The following is an 18,023-nucleotide window of genomic DNA, read 5'->3' as shown; positions in this document are numbered from 1 at the left end:
TGATGCTGCTTGTGTGTTTCCACGCTTTCACATGTAAATAATTTCTCTCCCAAGATTAACTGTTTTTACTGAAAGACCAACCTTGGAATTCATTTTTAGAGGTAAGATATGATTATTTAACTCATATTGATACAATCTATTATTTTTTTAAAGTCAATTTGACGTGATTTTAGTGTTTTATCGCAAATGTTCACCCCTTCGTCGCTTCTTAACATTTTCATTCATCGTTTGTTTTCATTAGTTTTTATCCTTTTTCGACACATAATTTACGATTAAGTGTTCTGACTCTTGCTATAGAGAAACAACTATCGTTTACTATCATTTTCCTGGTAAATGTGTTGTATTTTTGAGTTGTTTATGGTCAAAAATCGCCTCTCATTCTCTTGTTTTGATGGCAACCATTTTGGACAACTACTCGTATAGACTGACATTGATAAATCTCCTTTGTATTTCGCTTTTATAAATTTTTATTTTTATTAAATTGACATTTGTTCACTGTACTCGATACCATTTTAAATAACATTTCAGTATTTCTAAATGATTTTGAATTCTTATAAATTATCTAATATAAACAACACGATCTATATTAATTTTCAAAAACTATTCAACTTTCCACAAACAGAGGTTCTTAGTCGATTTTCTCTTGATGAAAATATTAAACACAGTTTTTGACTTCCTGGGAAGGCTGAGTCTTGTAGTCAACAACAAAGGACAAAAAATTCAATGGAAATTCTAAGGTTTTGGAGGTGGATCCGGATATATAGTCTTTCAAATTTATAAGCTAATTCTGAATCAAAATGTATCTGATCGTATGATAATTGTAGAGTGTGTTAACTGCCTCATTAACTTACAAGGGTGATCTCAATAACTTCTCTCCATGTAGCCTTAGCTTTGAATATCTTTACTAAATTAAAAAGCACTAGCTGATAGAGAGAGGGATTGAGGAAGTGTACAAGTTAAACTGATTTTAACCTGCCTTGAATGGAGCTGTCATCGCATGACAGCTAGGAAGATGGGTCTTAATTCTTTTGCATACAGATCTATGAATACAAATTTTGTCACAAGACATTTATGTGATACTACAATATGCCACATAAAAAATTATAAATTAACGCCTATACTTATTTATCATTGATCGATTTAATATCTTGATTATATATGATTGAGCTTATTCCCTCCCGATACATACAGCATTTATATCAATTGCTGGCTATGTAATGTAGGAATGCATTTACTTCCTCATGCATGCATGTTATGTACCCCATCAGTAAAGCTAACTGTCAGTGTTTTCATTGTCTTCAGAATTTGTTAGTTAGTTGGTTGTTAGTTACTTTAAAATAAATATAAAATAAATAAAATAAAATGTCTTTATTAGAAATTACTACCAAACGAACGTTTGAGTTTACATTGAAATTAAAAAAAAGTGAACTTAACTAAATAAAATTGTACAAGCATCTATTTATAAAACAGCATTTAAAATGCTTAGTTCTAATTCTTGGGAGAATAAAATCATGTCCTCTCTTGCATAGCTTAATGATATTTAGTTAGAATTACTTTGATGATCTAAATGTGATTGCTTGTAGGGGTGTTATAGTGATATCGAATACTATTTCATAAAAATCATAATATATTGTTGATTTGATTTCTAGTCTAGAAACTTCCAATCAGACTTGTAATTATTATAGAGCTATTAGGTATTGTATCTCACAGATCCACATAAAAGAGCTCCTGTTGAGCAGTGATCAGTGTGAAAATAAGTTATACACATTTATGCTCCATGCAATTATATGGTATATATTTAAGCTAGCTACCGAAGAATGCTATGTGGGTGGCTGATATGCAGATTACTGTACAAGAAACATTTGATACTACAGGAATTTTAATTTTTATACTATATTTATGTACAGTTATAACAATTTTATTATTATTTCTTAATTGCGTAAAACAAACTTAATTTATTCGCATCAGTGAGTGTGAAAGGAGATATTGAGGTTAGCACTATCATGAACATCTCCTAGGATCAAATTAGAATCTAGTAGTTAGTTTTTGTGGAGGGAGGAAAACCGGAGAACCCAGAGAAAAACCCTCAAAGCACAGGAGAGAACAAACAATCAAGTAACTCAAATCACATACAACATCGAGCTCGTCGGAAATCCAACCTGCTACACCACCCATGCTTGACCCTCAATAATATATGCATGATATATTTTTTAAAATTTATTATAATAACCTTTTTAAAAATTCTTACCACTTAACAAGCACGCGTGCTGTGTGCTGTTGTAAAGGTCGCTGGGATAGGTAGAACACGTTAAAAGTGTTTGCATAGTGGAGTGCTTCTCGGCAATTCTTGAATGTTCTGCCAGTCTCCAAGTGCTTAATAACTCCACACAGCACAGTAAGCATTTTATTCCTGTCATAAAATACAAGGCTACATGCCTACTGTGTGCTCTCATAAAGCAAGCACTCCCAACCAATAAGACTGCTAGATTTATAACAGTTATTTTATAAATTGCAATTCTTACATAGAAACCTCGTAATTTTGTTTTCTTTTTCCTCTGACCCGCACCCCCTGGGAATTACCGATTTCCTCCAATGGTTGGTATGGATAAATCTAAGTACTGTTTGAAATATTAAATCTTGCTTATTTATTATCATCAAATATATAAACTGCCAAAGGTGATATGGAAATGGTTTTGTTGAATACAAAGAACATTGAATCAGTGTTCTTGATGAGCTATTATTGAATGACCCATGCAAGGCTTATTGAATTAGGTCGTATGTGTAGTATAGCTGATATATTATACTGCCTGAGCATATATTCATGTCTACTCTCGCCTTGTGGACACCCTGATATTACGGACACCTTGCTATTGCGGACAGGACAAAAATCTCCAGCAAAAATACCTGAAAAAGAAATGACCTCTATTAGACACCAAGTGATGGTACCGAGGGTTCTGCTGTAGCGAGAGTTGACATAATATTTCAAGGCCTCCAAAACGGACTGGATGAGATTTCAAGGCCGCGCAATTATAAGTTCTAGTTTGAGGAGCAGCCGAGGACTGGAACTAATTGCAAGGACTTGAAATCCCGTCCAGTCCGATTTGGAGTCTTTGAAATGACTTCTCATACTCTTTAATAATTCGGGAAGTTGTTTCATGAACTGAATTAATTTTGATCCAGTCCAAGGACTTGAACAAAATTAATTCAGTCCTTTCACAGGACTTTGACTAGGTTTGAAGTAACATCATGTGACCCAAAAAATAGCCCATTGATTGGCTGGTTTCATCATCAGAATCTAATTTCAAATAAAACTGAGTAGGCAAACATAACACCCATGGATGTCAATATTGATTATCAAAATAATCCACAACAAATTAGGAGAAATTAATTATATTAATTGTATATATTGATTATTAATTAAGTGGATGACAATAGAAACAAATCGTGCAGAAAATTTATGTACAGACTACTTTAGCGTGAAATGATATTTGGTAAAATATTTATTTAGTTTATTTCGTTTTGAACTTATGAAATCATGGACCTCCTTAATACTTTACAAAACTATTTTGAATGTACTCAATTAACAGAAAAAACACGTAAGGAATATCATCTGAAAAAGAGTAAACTTTCAATAGGAAAATTCTGTGGTCACAGAAACCTGATAGTTCTGTAATTTATGTCTGAAAACTATTGTGTTATTGAAACATTTGAAAAGGAGTAATTTTTCAATAGGAAAATTAATTTAGGTCTTTTCAGAATTACTGTGGTCACAGAAACCTGATAGTTTTGTTATTTATCTCTGAAAATTATTCTGCTCGCTTTTCTTCCTTGATTTAAGAATATTTTGCAAAAGTTTTCCAATTTTGAATCAGTCTCAACACTAAGGTCCATGTTCTTGACAAGAATAAGAAGCAGAAATACAAGTCATTCCAGCTATTCGTAGATCTTGGAATGACCTATATCTTCTATCGCTTTTCGCTATTATCGTTTTTATCGTTCTATTGTCTATCGCCTTTGGCGATGACAACGTTTTTTTGGAATAGGTGTCTATCCACCTGGGTTAAATAAGAGGTTGTTTTGTTTCAGGCTTCAATGAAACTTTATTATAATTACCTGACGTAACGCAGATGCATCCATCTATCACACGCTGACAGTTTAATCACTTGAATTCATTATTTTTAATTATGGAGTTAACTATTTCATTAGAATTTGTGATAAAACGTTTCTGTTTCTACGGTAACTGTGAGTTGTATTCTCGATTTTTGATTTAATTTTTTTGATTTTGATCTTTTTCGAGCTAAATGTTGTCTTTGAATATTTTATTTTTTCCCCATATTTTTGTTTTTTGATTTTTTTTTCCATTTTTCTTTTTTCTTCCTTTTTTTTCAGTAACAGAGATAGCAGACTTGTAACTAAACTAACGCCAGAACAATAGAATGTTTTTGCATTGCAAGACGGATTTCATAAAAAAATAAATGAAAATATAAAAAATAAATAAATAAATGAACTTCGTTTCGCCTTGCAACACCTTTCTGTTTGCACCTGTAAAAATGGCTAAAAACATTCGTATATTTATATTGTTTTAAAGGAAAGATGATAGACTAAAGTATTCGACGTTTAGACGACCCCGGGTCACCATTCCTAACAACATTATTATCGATTCATAGGGTTTGAAAGCCATTATTCCTATTATTCCTGTAGATATACTTCAATTTGAGGGAATGCAGAAAGAAATGACAGAAGAACTGGCATGATGGAGCAAGAACAACCCGAAGCTAATGCTTCTAACTCATTAAGCGACTTACTTCATGAAGAACAAAGACCCCTTGGTTTTGACTCTGAGCTACTTGGTGGGGAAGTCGATGCTGGACCGCAAGTTTCTTCTCACGAACAAATGAATCAAGAGCTATTAATTCAATTTGATGAGGACAAAACAGACACTCGTGGCATTTTACAACCTCAAAGGGTTAGCACTGGTGCAGAAGGATACCCAGACGACGAACATCATCAAGTGAAAGGGAACAGTTATCTTGATCAAAAAAGTGGCACTGCTGCAGATAGTGAAGAAAGGAAGCCCCAGAGTGTCATAATTGATTATGACGATGGTTTTGGCGCATATACTGCTACTCCTGCGGCTGTCGTTAATGATGATGATGATGATGATAATGATGAACATAAGAATCGTTATGTTTTAGATCCTCAAGAGCTCAGCATCCATGTTGGTTCCGAAGCAGACGTCGGATTTGATGTACTTGGTAATCGCTACTTTCCTCAGTCACAAAATAATGAAGAAGAGTCTCAGCAAGAGCCACCTGAGCTGTTGTTTGGACCGGACGAAGGAACTGATTATATGCGTCACGCTGAACCCTCTCCGCCAGAGGCTGATTTAGATATTGAGGGAGAAGCTCCTGAACTACAGTTTGAACCAGACGTTGATGCAGCAGAGGCTGACTTAGAAACTGCAAAGGAATCTAATGAATTGCAGTTTGAACCAGACTTTGCAGGTCATGGTAGTGATGACGACTCAGATCTTTACAATCGTCAATCTCAACCTTTTGCACCAGAGGATGACTTAGAAACTGCTCAAGATTCTCCTGAATTGCAGTTTGAACCAGACGATGCTTCAGGTAACGATAGGGATGGCGATCAAAACCATCGCTACATTCCTCATTCGCAACCTTTTGCACCAGAGGATGAATTAGAAACAGGCCAGGATTCTCCTGAACTACAGTTTGAACCAGACGTTGCTGCACCAGAGGATGACTTAGAAACTGCCCAAGATTCTCCTGAATTGCAGTTTGAACCAGAGGACGATGAAAACCAATACATTCATCAGTCTCAACCGTCAGCACCGGAAGCCGACTTGGATGCTCAGTTTTTTGTACAGCATTCGGATGAACGTGATGATGATGTAAGTGCTGCTGCTGCTGCTGCTGCTGCAGCTGATGATGATAATGATGATAATGATGAGGGTAATCAGCATGTTCCTGAGTCACAGCGCGTTGCTCATGATGCGGAACACGACCCCTCTGAAATGCAGTTTCAACCAGAAGATGAAAAGATTGATGACTACTACTTCACACAGTCTCAGAACAATGCCCAAGACGTCGACCAAGATACTGCTGCGCTGCACTTTGAACACGAAGAAGCAGTTGATTATAGAGATGAATATGATGATGAATATGATGATGAAAATCCTTACGCATCTCAGTCACATGATGCGAATGTCGAGGAGGTAACTCCTGAAATGCAATTCCAACCAGATTTTGCAATTTATGCAGCTGCATCGCATGATAATGATGATGATGACGACGATGATGATGACGATGATGATGGAAGTCACTACACTTCTCAGCTACACAATGCTGCTCAAGCGAGTGTCGAAGACGTTACTCCTGAACTGAATTCCCAACCGGATGATGATGATAATGATGATGGAAGTCACTACACTTCTCAGCTACACAATGCTGCTCAAGCGAGTGTCGAAGACGTTACTCCTGAACTGAATTCCCAACCGGATGATGATGATAATGATGATGGAAGTCACTACACTTCTCAGCTACACAATGCTGCTCAAGCGGATGTCGAGGAAGTTACTCCCGAACTGCATTCCCAACCAGATGATTCTATTTATGATGCTTCATCGCATGATAATGATTATTACTATGATGATGATCATGATCATGAAGAAGATTTTGATCGCCAAACTCATCAGATACATAATGTTGCTCAAGGGAATGTCGAGGAAGAATCTCCCGAATACAACCAACAACAGAGATCTTATTATGAAGAAGAATACGATGATGATGATGATGATGATGATCGTGTCATCATCGGCAGAAGTGCAGTTGAAGCTGATCATGAAGCCATCCATAATGAAGATTACCCTAGAGTTCTTATCAAGGGGATATTGTCCGAAAGTGACGAACAGTACGCTGAGAACGCATACGAAGAAGAGAATGAAGAAGAGGAGGACGACACTGATGTTGCTATTGATATTCGTGACAACACCAATGTCGAGGACCAGTTTATTGAATTTGAGGATACTTCGTTCGTTGAGTCTGCTGTAGGCGGTGTTATGGACGATTCTGGACTGAATGATGAAAAACATGGACTACGGGACGATAGGGTAGATGATGAACTTAGAGCAGCAGGGGAAGCAGATGATGTTGGTGTGAAGGGTGGTGGTCAAGGGGCAGCAGTGGCAAAAACAAACAGAGTGAGATTCGCAGACGAAGAAGACGAGCATCAGGGATCAACAGGGGAAACAGTAGTTGGAGCCGATGATGATGGTGATAATGATGGTGTTCAAAGACCAAAAGTGGCATCCACAAGTAGAGTGAGATTTGCAGACGAACGAGACCCTGGTGACAAATATCCGCCCCCTTCTGGTGATGCCAATGGTGACGACTACCACATAGTTCCTGGTTCTTCAAACCAACCATCGTACGACGTCTATGATCACAATAACACAGAAAAATCCCTTGATATGCTTCTTCTTGAAGAAGTCTGCGAAGAAGCCGCAAGCATGACTATCAAAGAAGCTCTCGTACATTCCTTGAAGCCTAACGTCAGGGCAGGCCTTTCCACGGCACACTTAAAACTCTCCGAGTCCGAAGTTTTGGTTCTCGAAGAATACTGTGAGGATTTTGTCGGTGGACTTATCAAGGATCTCCTCAAAAGAAGCTCATTGATGGAGCTTTCAAATAAGACCAAACAGACTGTGGTTAAGGCATCAGTGATTAAGGCCACTGCAAAGCATCTGAGCACGATGGAAGTCCAACAATTGAAAATATACTGCGATCATTTTGTTCATAATGTCATTGCAGAGTCAATTATTGATTCTAACATGATAGTAGCGAGACAACAACACCAGGCAGAAGAGATCAAGGAGCTATTACAAATGTTCCAGAACTCTGAAGAAATGCAGGAATATTTCACGAATTTGACGACGGATATTGTACGAACGGCTTTGCTGAACGTCACAGAGAAAGACGATCTGGAAGAATACAGCCAGGACAAGAAGCAGCCCATTGGATCGAGTGAGTACGAACCGACAGATTTTTCGGAACAGAGAAGCTATCCTGATGAAGGTCTTGAGTTTGAGAACCAAGAAGATGACTTTGATTTTGACAGCAGTCATAGTTTTGGGTTCCCTGTGCACGGCGAAGGATCAGCAGAATATCGAAGATCTAAATCCCAGGACTCTTGGACATCAGAAGACGAGGATGAAATGGGTACCAATGTTGGTGGAGGGAGACAAAGGATGATAGAGAGATCACCTGGGGATAACACGTTTGAATTTGATGAGGAATGGGCTGAGGGTGTCATTGGGAAGATTGAGCCCATGGGAGATGGAGGTAGGTAGACGTTAATAGGCTTAAAGTGTATATGACACGAAAAAATTTTAATGTTAAGAATGTGTAGTTTATTGGCATTAATAAGAATATCACAGTTAAATTTGTTCAAAAACGTATTTCTCTAGAAATTCAAAAAATTTTAGCACGAGTTGTGACGTCATTTTGTTTACAAGTCTCCAGATTTAGTTGCAAATACATGAAATATGTTTGAATATAGAATCTTAATTTCAAGTAGTACACTTTTCAGTTTCCCAACATTGGAAGAGTACTACGTAAGCTATCAAATGAAGCTGACTAAAATATGTCTTTTGTTGTTAATTCGTATGAATTACAATTTATATTTAGTACATTACTACTGAATCTAGAGTACGTGTCAACAAAATGACGTCACAAATTGGGATTAACTTTCGCAAATATCTCAAGAAATAAGCTTTTGAAACAAATTTTGTTACGATATATTTATTATTACTAACAAACTATACATTTTAAATGATGGAATGTTTTCGTGTCATATACACTTTAAATTCATAACCATATTTTGTTGGGTTTTCCACTCGAATTTTTCCCCTTCAAAAAGAAAAACACGAAATTGCACAGGGAGTCCAATTTAGATAAAAGAAAATGGAAAGCCTTAGGAAAATTCCCATGTGGTCTTGCGAGCGCTTCACAGGAAAGTAGTACTGCATTTTTTTCCTTTCCTATTTAGTTATGAAGGACATTATCTTAGCTCAAAATACAAAAAGAAAAGAAGAAACAACACGACACAATTCAAAATACAACGCAACACAACAAAACACAAACACCAACATGACACAAAACAACTAACAAAAAGAATAGAAGAGAGGAAAAAAAAAAAAAAAAAAAAAAAAAAAAAACAAAAAAAAAACAAAGAAAATAAAAAAAAAAAAGAGAGAGAAAAATGATATTAAGGTTGTTCCTTTTCGGAATTAATTATCCCCTTATGCTTTAATCTAAAATAGGTTCCCTATGATAAATTCTAATTCGATCTGTATTACTTGTCTTATCTAGAAAAGCGGCAAAAGATTTTCATGCGAGAGTTGGAATTTGATGACCGAGCTAACGTCGGGGGGACTGAGCTCCTCGCCCCAGTCTTCTTGGCTGTGGCCGAAGACAATGAAGATGACACTGAGTTTGAAGGTCTGCGAAGAAAAACCCAGTCAATCGAGGATTTGTGTGATCTTATCGAAGAAGAAATGGGTATGGGATACCTGTGTCAAAGCCTCAAATTCTGTTGTTGTTTTTTTTTGCCATTGCTGTATTTCTTGCTGCTGTTGTTATTGCTGTTGTTGTTGCCGTTGTTGTTGCTGTTGTTGTTGCTGCTGCTGTTGCTGCTGATGCTTTTGTGGTTGCTGCTGTTGTTATTGCTGCTGTTGTTGTTGCTGCTGCTGCTGTTGTTTTTGTCGTTCCTGTTGTTGCTGCTGTTGCTGTTGTTGCTCATGTTGTTGCTGCTGATGCTGTTTCGGTGCTGTTGTTGCTAGTAATGCTGTTGTTGTTGCTGTTGTTCCTGTTGTCGTAGTTGTTTCAGACTTCTGTTCTTGTGTCTCATCGAAGTTCATTTTTTTAATTATTATTATTGACTTTTATAACGCCATGGTTTTTGCTCTTAAAAACTCGAATGTCTAAATATAAAGTTTTTGTTTCTGTTTAAGAACCCCCGAGAAAAAGAGCCAGCAGTCTCACCCAACCCAAGAAAAAGCCTCGTAAGAAGCCGCGACCCAACTCATTCCGCGAACAGATGGAGGAACTAAAGAGAGAAGCAATCAACGAAAACATACCAAATGCTGGTAAGAAGTCCAGAAGATCACAGTCTTTCGTTTCGTTTTGTTTGTTTGGTTTTTTTTTCTTTCTTTCTTTATTTGCTTACTGTAAAGAAAGCTTTTTAAACTGTGGCGTATTTAAAAAACAAAAATACCAAACTCTGAGCGTTGTAGTAGCCTTATTGGGCTCGATCTACGGCGGACGAAGGGGAGCATCTTTGTCTTTTTCAATTCCATTTGACGCCTTTCTTTTCTCTTGGTTTCGCTATCAATAGGGCGCGTCGAAGCTAGAGACCCCCAAATTGGTCGCCATATTTGAATTCGGATTATAGGGGGATTTTTTTTTCTCTATTTACAATTATTTTTCTCATTTCATTTTCATATAGAACCTGAGGAAGAATACCCGACCACATCCTCTGAGTTGCCCAGTAGCCCCAAAACAGAAGAGGAACACCCATTTAACGCATACGACGACGATCGATACCGCTGGCACACAATTCGCGTTAACAACCGTGAAAAAGTTTTGGACTTAAAACTTCTTGAACCCTATATGAAAGTCATTACACACGGAGGTGAGATTAGAAAATTTACTGAATTTACTTAAAAAGGCGACAAAAGGAATCTGCTGTAATTGAAAATTTAAGTCGCCATAATATTACCATCAGTAATACCTCAATGGACCTTAATGAAAGAAAAGAAAATATTTGTACACAATCGAGGCTAAGGCTGAGCAAAGGCGAACTCGAAATGGGAGTATTGATCTCTTTACCTTAGCGCAAAGGTAGACCCACTAGTATCCCAGAATACGTTGCGAGTGAGATATAACTTTTTGAATATTTAAAACAGCGAAAATTAATATTCTCGAAATTAAAAAAATCATTGTACTTGAGTAGAGTGTATGTCATACTTTATTATTATTATTTTTTTAAATATATATTTAAACATATTTGACTAAACATTTGCCCCAAAAGTGTAAAGCTTAACAAGGGGGCTCACATCCATATTATTTACAGTACAAAGAAAGAAAATTAAACTAGCAAAAGCGAAATAATGAAAACAGGAAATGAAAAAAAAAAATCTCTGGTGAATAAAAAACGGTTTTTAGCTAATATGTACTTTTGTACTTCAAGTCTAAGTCTCTACAGCCATATAAAAACCAACTAAGTTTTTGCATTTTTGAAGAAACATTTTGCCACAAACTACCACAAATCAATGCAGCTTTTAGCGATATATATTTCTAAATTATCCAAGAGATTTAAAGACACTTATCAAAATACTGGAATACTTGTTGAGTAATTTCAGGTTCAGTACATATCCTACAACTGGCTATCGTATATAAAAATATTCACACAATCCGCTGGAAGCCAAAGAAATGGGAGTATTTTATTTATTAGAAAAGTTTAACTGTTTTATTTATTTTTTGTTTAAGGTGTCCACATGCCATCAAGAGCTGTTATCGTTGTCATAGCAGCGTGTTATCTTCCAGACAAGACAAAGAAGAATTATAATTTCTTGATGGAGCAACTTTTTTTGTGAGTAGAATGATAAGAAACGCATTACTCACAACCAATTGCTTACTATCAATCACGTAAATTTTTGGAGTTGACTGGGGGCAAACAAGCGGTTGGCTGGGGGGCAACTAGCGGATGCTAAGTCAAAACATATCAAAATAAGTCCTCAAACTATTGTATTTGACTATTTTCACGACATCAAACCAGAAAATAAGAGATCAAAACAACCTCCAGGATTCTACAAGCCATCAAAAAAGAGCTATTACCGGAAGTGACGTCTATTTATAGAGACCTATACGTTTATTTATTTATTTATTTATTCATCAACAATATTTATACCGAGGTGCCCAGTTCAGCAAAGCCGGTTTGAATGGGGCTCTGTTTAAATTAAACTTACAGACAATTTCCTTTCATATTCATTAAAACAACGAAACAGACTAGCTATAATACTACTCTACACTAGCCTTATCTACACCCTACTGATTTTGATAACTTGATGGCTCTAACTATGACCAAGTCCAAACTTATGTACTATAACGTTTCCCTCTTGATAGCTTACCTCCACGCTAGCATTTTCATAGCGTCCACACTGATACGATCGGAAAGGATGCGATATCATCGCAGATCTGCGCATGCGAAAAACAGCCAGTGTGAATGATGTCATCATTTTCGAAAGCCTGCGGTTTTTTCCTGTCCATACTAATGCGATAGGCCTTCGTTTTCAAATGTCTCCACTCTCGGGAGAGTTTTACGACGAATGCATGTCTTTTCGGTCGTTTTAGTGTGGAAGCAAGAAAAAACGCATAGTAAAAGTATGTGTTTTCTCAAACGAAAACGTATTAGCGTGGACGGGGTCTAGCTCACACTCATATGACACTCGATCCCACAAGTACACGTAAACGCATGCAGCCTTTTAAATATCCAAGATATTTCACAAACTTCTAGAAAATCCCAGTGACACAATGCCAATCTATATACCTTGTCACAATTCCGCTACAGAGGTTTTGCACCATCACTTGACGGCAGCCATGTTAAAATGGCAGGAACAGTACAGTCGTTTTACTTGAGAAAGAAGTCCATTTCCGAGAGCAAAGGGATCTTATTGTTCGGCATCTAACCACAGGCAGCCCAAGTTATATTTTGGGTGGGGGCACGTGATTGTGCAAAATCTCTATTATTGTGAGCCGACCAAGCTTGAGATCATCTGAAAAGAAGCTTATAGTGCTTTATTTTGGTTTAACAGTTATTTAATAAGCACTCTGGAGCTCCTTGCTACAACAGACGAGTACTTCCTGGTGTATTTTAATGGTGGTACTACACAGGGTAATCAGCCAGCCTTGCCCTGGATGAAGCGATTCTACCAGCACATCGAGGGAGGGTGAGTCACGCAATCTTTTTCATGTCACACATTCTTTTTTGTCACGCAATCTTTCGAGGGAGTCACGGGATTTCCTTTACTTACAGCCATTTTCAATCACACGCGCCGCTCTAGCGATGGTTTCTGTCGGGACGAAGAAGCTTTTGGTGGACGTCAATCAAGATGTTTCCATGACATTTTATAGGCACGTGCCCTTATAGCTTTGTGTTTTCCGGCAATGTTATGGGAACGCCTTGTGATTGACGTCCACCAAAACCTTCTTCTTCGCGACAGAAACAATCGCTAGAGGGCGCGTTTGATTTAGAATGGCTGTAACGCGTAAGCATTTTTGTAACGCAAAAAAACATTTCATTTATGCAGCGATACCAATATCGATACTAATAATCACTAATATTAATCAGGTTAAAGAAGAATATGATCAACATGTATATTGTTCACCCCAACTTTTGGCTCAAGACTGTGGTCAGATTCGCTAAAGCCTTCGTTGGGTAAGTATCTCGTAGCTGACAAGAAAGTCTATATATTATCAGGAAATGCTTAGACTTTCCTTTAAAACCTAATGCAGCCTTCTTAAAATTATCTTGAATGCGAAGCTAACATGGAAATACAAAAGAAAAAGAAATGTCACAAATTCCCTCGAGAAAAAGTGTGATTTTTTAAAATATATTTCCATGTTAGCCTCGGTAGCCACGAAAATTTTAAGAAGGGTGCATTAGGCTTTAAGGTTCCTTAATCACATGAAAAAACTAAACCATTTATTGACCATATGGCCATTGTTAGTGCGCTGCAACTATTTTCAAGAAGGTCAAAGGACAAAGACGTGGCAGCCATGGGCTTTTCTAAGGCCCCGTCCACGCTAATGACTCTTCGCTACTGTATACGATGCGTCTTGGCCTTGCCAATGCGTCCTCACAAAAAACGATCGAAACACTGAGCATTTTTAGCGAGAACGCACTGATACGTTTGAAAACGCTCTCAAGAGTGGAGATTTTGAAAACAGATGCCTCTCGTACTAAAATAAGTTACTAACATTTGTTTTCTTGATTGAAGAACGAATTTCTGGAGTAAGTTACAGTTTATCAAATCACTGGACGAACTCTCAACGAAGATTCCTGTCGAGTTTATATATGTCCCCGATGAAGTCATAAGGTAAATAGAGCTAGTTAATTAATGTTATTTTATACTAATTGCAGTGTATAAGAAACACGATAATAGTCCCCTTCACGGTTCCCTGCGCCATCTTGAAAGGAAGCCGTGCCTTTGAATCGAAGCGAGACGAACGGTGAGCTTGCAATGAAAGAGACATATGAATAATTGTCCAAGGTGTTAAAAAAGGTCTTTTTCATTGCAAGCTGACCGTTCGTCTCGCTTCAATTCAAAGGCACGGCTACCTTTCAAGATGGCGCAGGGAACCGTGAAGGGGACTATTCCCTTGAATTTTGTATATTTGAAATCCATATTTCATTATATTCGAGGGCATTTCCTTATAAGAAAGGAAAATACGATATTGTCTTTCAGCATTTTAAATATACACGATGCAACATCCGGTAACATTGAAATGGCTTCCCATTATCTTCCAGTAATTCATCCAATCACAACGCTTAGTACGGTTACGGTTAGGGTAAGATACGCTAGATCAGTTTTCGTATGACAGTGAAAAGCTCATAACTAGTGCCGTAAGCGTGCTCTGCCGTGACCGTGATGTTTTCTTGGATGATCTTTTTCTCGCGCAATGTGATTGGTCTGGCAGTGCCGTGACCTTGACGTGACCGTGTCCGCGCCGTATTTATGCCGTATTCCGGGTATTTGATTGGAAGGAGAGTAAATTCTCGCGCAATATCCCTTGCCGTGTTTGTGCTGCAAACTTTTCATAGTCAATGGAATTTGCCGTACCGTTTCCCACTTATACGAAAACAGCTCTGTTACAACGGCTAGTTTTGTGTTGTGAGTAAGTATGACATGGAGATGATGGCATTGATCAATAGTGATCGACATGACGGGGAAATGATGACAAAATTCGTTGTTTTGGTTTTGTTGATGTTACTGTTTTCGTTGATGATGATAATGATGATGATGGTGATGACAACGGCAACGATGGCGATGACGATAACGATGATGATGAATATGATGATGATGATGATGATGATAAATAGGCTTACCATAAACCACGAAACGAAACGAAACGAAACGAAACGACACAATAAAATGCGAAACGAGGATTTCGCATTTTACAGATCTGTAAAATGCGAAACCGTCATTTCGCATTTTACAGATCTGTAAAATGCGAAACGACAGACTGTAAAATGCGAAATGTATATTCAGTTTAAAATATATAAATAGATGAAAGTGAAACTGGATATAAACTTAACGATTGTGTTACCTGAGGCTTTGCGATCCCATGTTTAACTGTCCCATGTTTTACTTTGAATGTCTGTGGGAAGAACAATGTAAACTTTCGTTTACAGTTTAACTCAGTTCAACTCGTGTTGTTGTGGCGCCATTTTGAATGCACAGGGACCCCAATCGAATCATAAGATATGACACCAGAGAAAAAAATTTAGCGCCAAAGGTTTTACTTTTGAACTTATTTCAATGAGGTAAGAGAAGTATGGCGTTTAAAATTCTTTGAAGCGTTTTCCTTATGTTTTGCCGTCGAGTTATAACAGTCTGGTGCGTCTGGTGCTGAATAACAGCTGTACTAGAAAAATGTCATTAGCAAGAATATCACTTTGAGTATCAATTTTGACTTAACCACATGTTTATGTTAGTTATGCATAGTTTGTGCTGCATGCTTTTCTGAGAGAAAAAAACTAGAAATAAATTGAATCCTTTTCTCGCTTTTCTCTTTGTGGGCCTCCTTTGTGGTGTGAAGAATACTATGAAGAATACGATGACGACAACATGACGTCGACGATGACGAAGACGATGACTACAATGACACTGATGATGACGATTGAAGTTTCTGTCGCCGAATATGGTGTTCCGGGCTTGAAGTACATAGAACGTTTCAAAAAGAAAAAAACTTTACCGGGCATTATTCGTATTCTAGGTGTGATCCCAAGTATAAGCGAGTGCACAATCTATGAAAGGAAGAATTCTGGCAAGGCAAGTGTTGTACTAGAATTGGTATGGTGCTGACCAAAAGGAATGAAGGCACTCGGGACAGGGCTATTTAAATTGTGAATTAAAAACGTACCGAAATTTGTTGCCAGTATACTTAGGCCTAGGGCAAACGTTGAACTTTCCATGCACCGAACTCATTAAAAACAATGGATATCAGGTGATAATGAGGCGGCATTCTTTGATGTAATTAAGTTCGGTGCATGGAAAGTTTGACGTTTGCCCTAGGCCTTAGATGCTTTGATCTACTTGCCAAGGATAAAATGAGTGTATAAAGCTGACATTTATGTAACAATTCTAATTTAAATTTTTCGTTAAGCAGACATACGAAAACAGGCTAGGTTACCTTTCAAAATGGCCTTCATTATTTAAGTATTTAATTAAGCTTAACTTTCAAAAGTTTTATTTTAAAATGTGCTCAAGCTAGTTATCTCAATTAAGGTGCGAAAAACATGATAATTTAAATTTGGAGTATTTGATATCTAGGATATTATTTAAGATACGCGGATTAATCAAAACGTGTTGTAAAAGTTACTTAAGAGCTCCATTCTTCTTGGTCGGCGTCGTTTCTTTTTGCTGACCAAGAGGAACGAGGGCTCCGGGTACGAATTCTTTACTTAACAGTTCTAGAAGAACTTGAACGTGGATCTTTTTAGATAAATATTATTTAAAATGTAGAAACTGTATTTGAATATAGGGGAAAATTCGTGAAAATTGTAAGTAGGTAGTTAAGTAGAATTAGCCTAAATTTGAACTTGCAACAGGAAGCCCACTAAATAGATTTGCTTTCGGTGGCTTCCAGAAAGCACTCGATCACAGTAGCTGCTCTCAAGCGAAACTCTCCTGTTTGATAAAGGAGAGTAGCAACTTGGTTGCTCTCGATCCCAGAACCCTGACCTTTTTTATTTCGCATGCTCTAGAAAAAGGATCGTAGGCCATGCGTCGGTCACATAAATCACGCACTACAGGTAGCCCACCCAACAAACAATCGAGAAATCCCTAAGCTATCAGAAACGCAAAGCAATGCATAGCCCTACCCACTGGGATGACCGCCGGTTGTGTCAAAAGCGAGAACCCTTACCGCTTCCGCTACGCGATAGCAATCTCCTTACCAGAGCCGCTATTTCTTTCTGCGCATGCTTCACGAAATATAAATTTTCAAGCGTGCCTACGACAGCAAGAAACGACAGCTCTAGGGACGAAACAAGATTGAAGCGACAGTAGCACCCGTGTTAATTCCAGCCTTTAGCTTTGTAAATATGCGCTTTTTATTTTAACTGTTGTATCTATTTTTAAATAATGTGGTTAAATCTGATATTTTTGAGAGCTCTGATAAATGTAAAGTAAATATTTGGCAAAATATAGATATTTATATTATTTATATTTAGTTTAAATGAAATAAAGTAATTGTTGATAATCTTTTACTCACTTGTCTCATAATGGTGTTTGTTATAATAAGACCTTCGAGAACTGCACAGACACACGGACAGACAGACAAACATGGACAGACAAAAAGTTAGCAAGGCCAGCAAATGAAAAAAAAAACTGAGACGGAAAATCAGACAGACAGGCAAAGAAAAACAGATAGACAAATAGGCAAACAAATAGGCATATTGTCATACAAACAGACAGATTGACATACAAACATACAGATTGACATACAAACAGACAGATTTTCATACAAACAGACAGATTTTCATACAAACAGACAGATTGTCATACAAACAGATTGTCATACAAAGAGATTGTCATACAAACAGACAGATTGACATACAAACAGACAGATTGAAATACAGTCATACAGATTGTCATACATACAAACAGATTGTCATACAAAGAGATTGTCATACAAACAGACAGATTGTCATACAAACAG

General features: G+C 37.3%; 1 protein-coding gene across 2 annotated transcripts; it reads left to right on the top strand.

The window, feature by feature from the left end:
* On the top strand, positions 1-17,571 carry LOC116305686 (uncharacterized). 2 transcript variants are annotated; one of them, XM_089027422.1, is made up of 10 exons: positions 1-101; positions 4,702-8,360; positions 9,390-9,578; positions 10,031-10,165; positions 10,525-10,710; positions 11,568-11,670; positions 12,893-13,027; positions 13,429-13,515; positions 14,078-14,176; positions 16,077-17,571. In XM_089027422.1, exons 2-10 carry the CDS (start codon positions 4,751-4,753, stop codon positions 16,111-16,113), a joined length of 4,581 nt encoding a protein of 1,526 aa, XP_088883548.1. In that variant the 5' UTR covers positions 1-101; positions 4,702-4,750; the 3' UTR covers positions 16,114-17,571. The 2 variants fall into 2 exon arrangements, with proteins under 2 accessions (XP_088883548.1, XP_088883549.1); XM_089027423.1 differs by having other exon boundaries at positions 15,900-17,571.
* The last annotated feature ends 452 nt before the right edge of the window (positions 17,572-18,023 follow it).

Source organism: Actinia tenebrosa, unplaced genomic scaffold, assembly GCF_029948245.1.
Source record: "Actinia tenebrosa isolate PJP-AT-01 unplaced genomic scaffold, QUT_ActTen_1.0 PGA_scaffold11__36_contigs__length_13525064, whole genome shotgun sequence".
Classification (NCBI taxonomy): domain Eukaryota; kingdom Metazoa; phylum Cnidaria; class Anthozoa; order Actiniaria; family Actiniidae; genus Actinia; species Actinia tenebrosa.
Note: the sequence above shows the minus strand (reverse complement) of the source record. Positions and strands in the feature narration are given on the sequence as shown.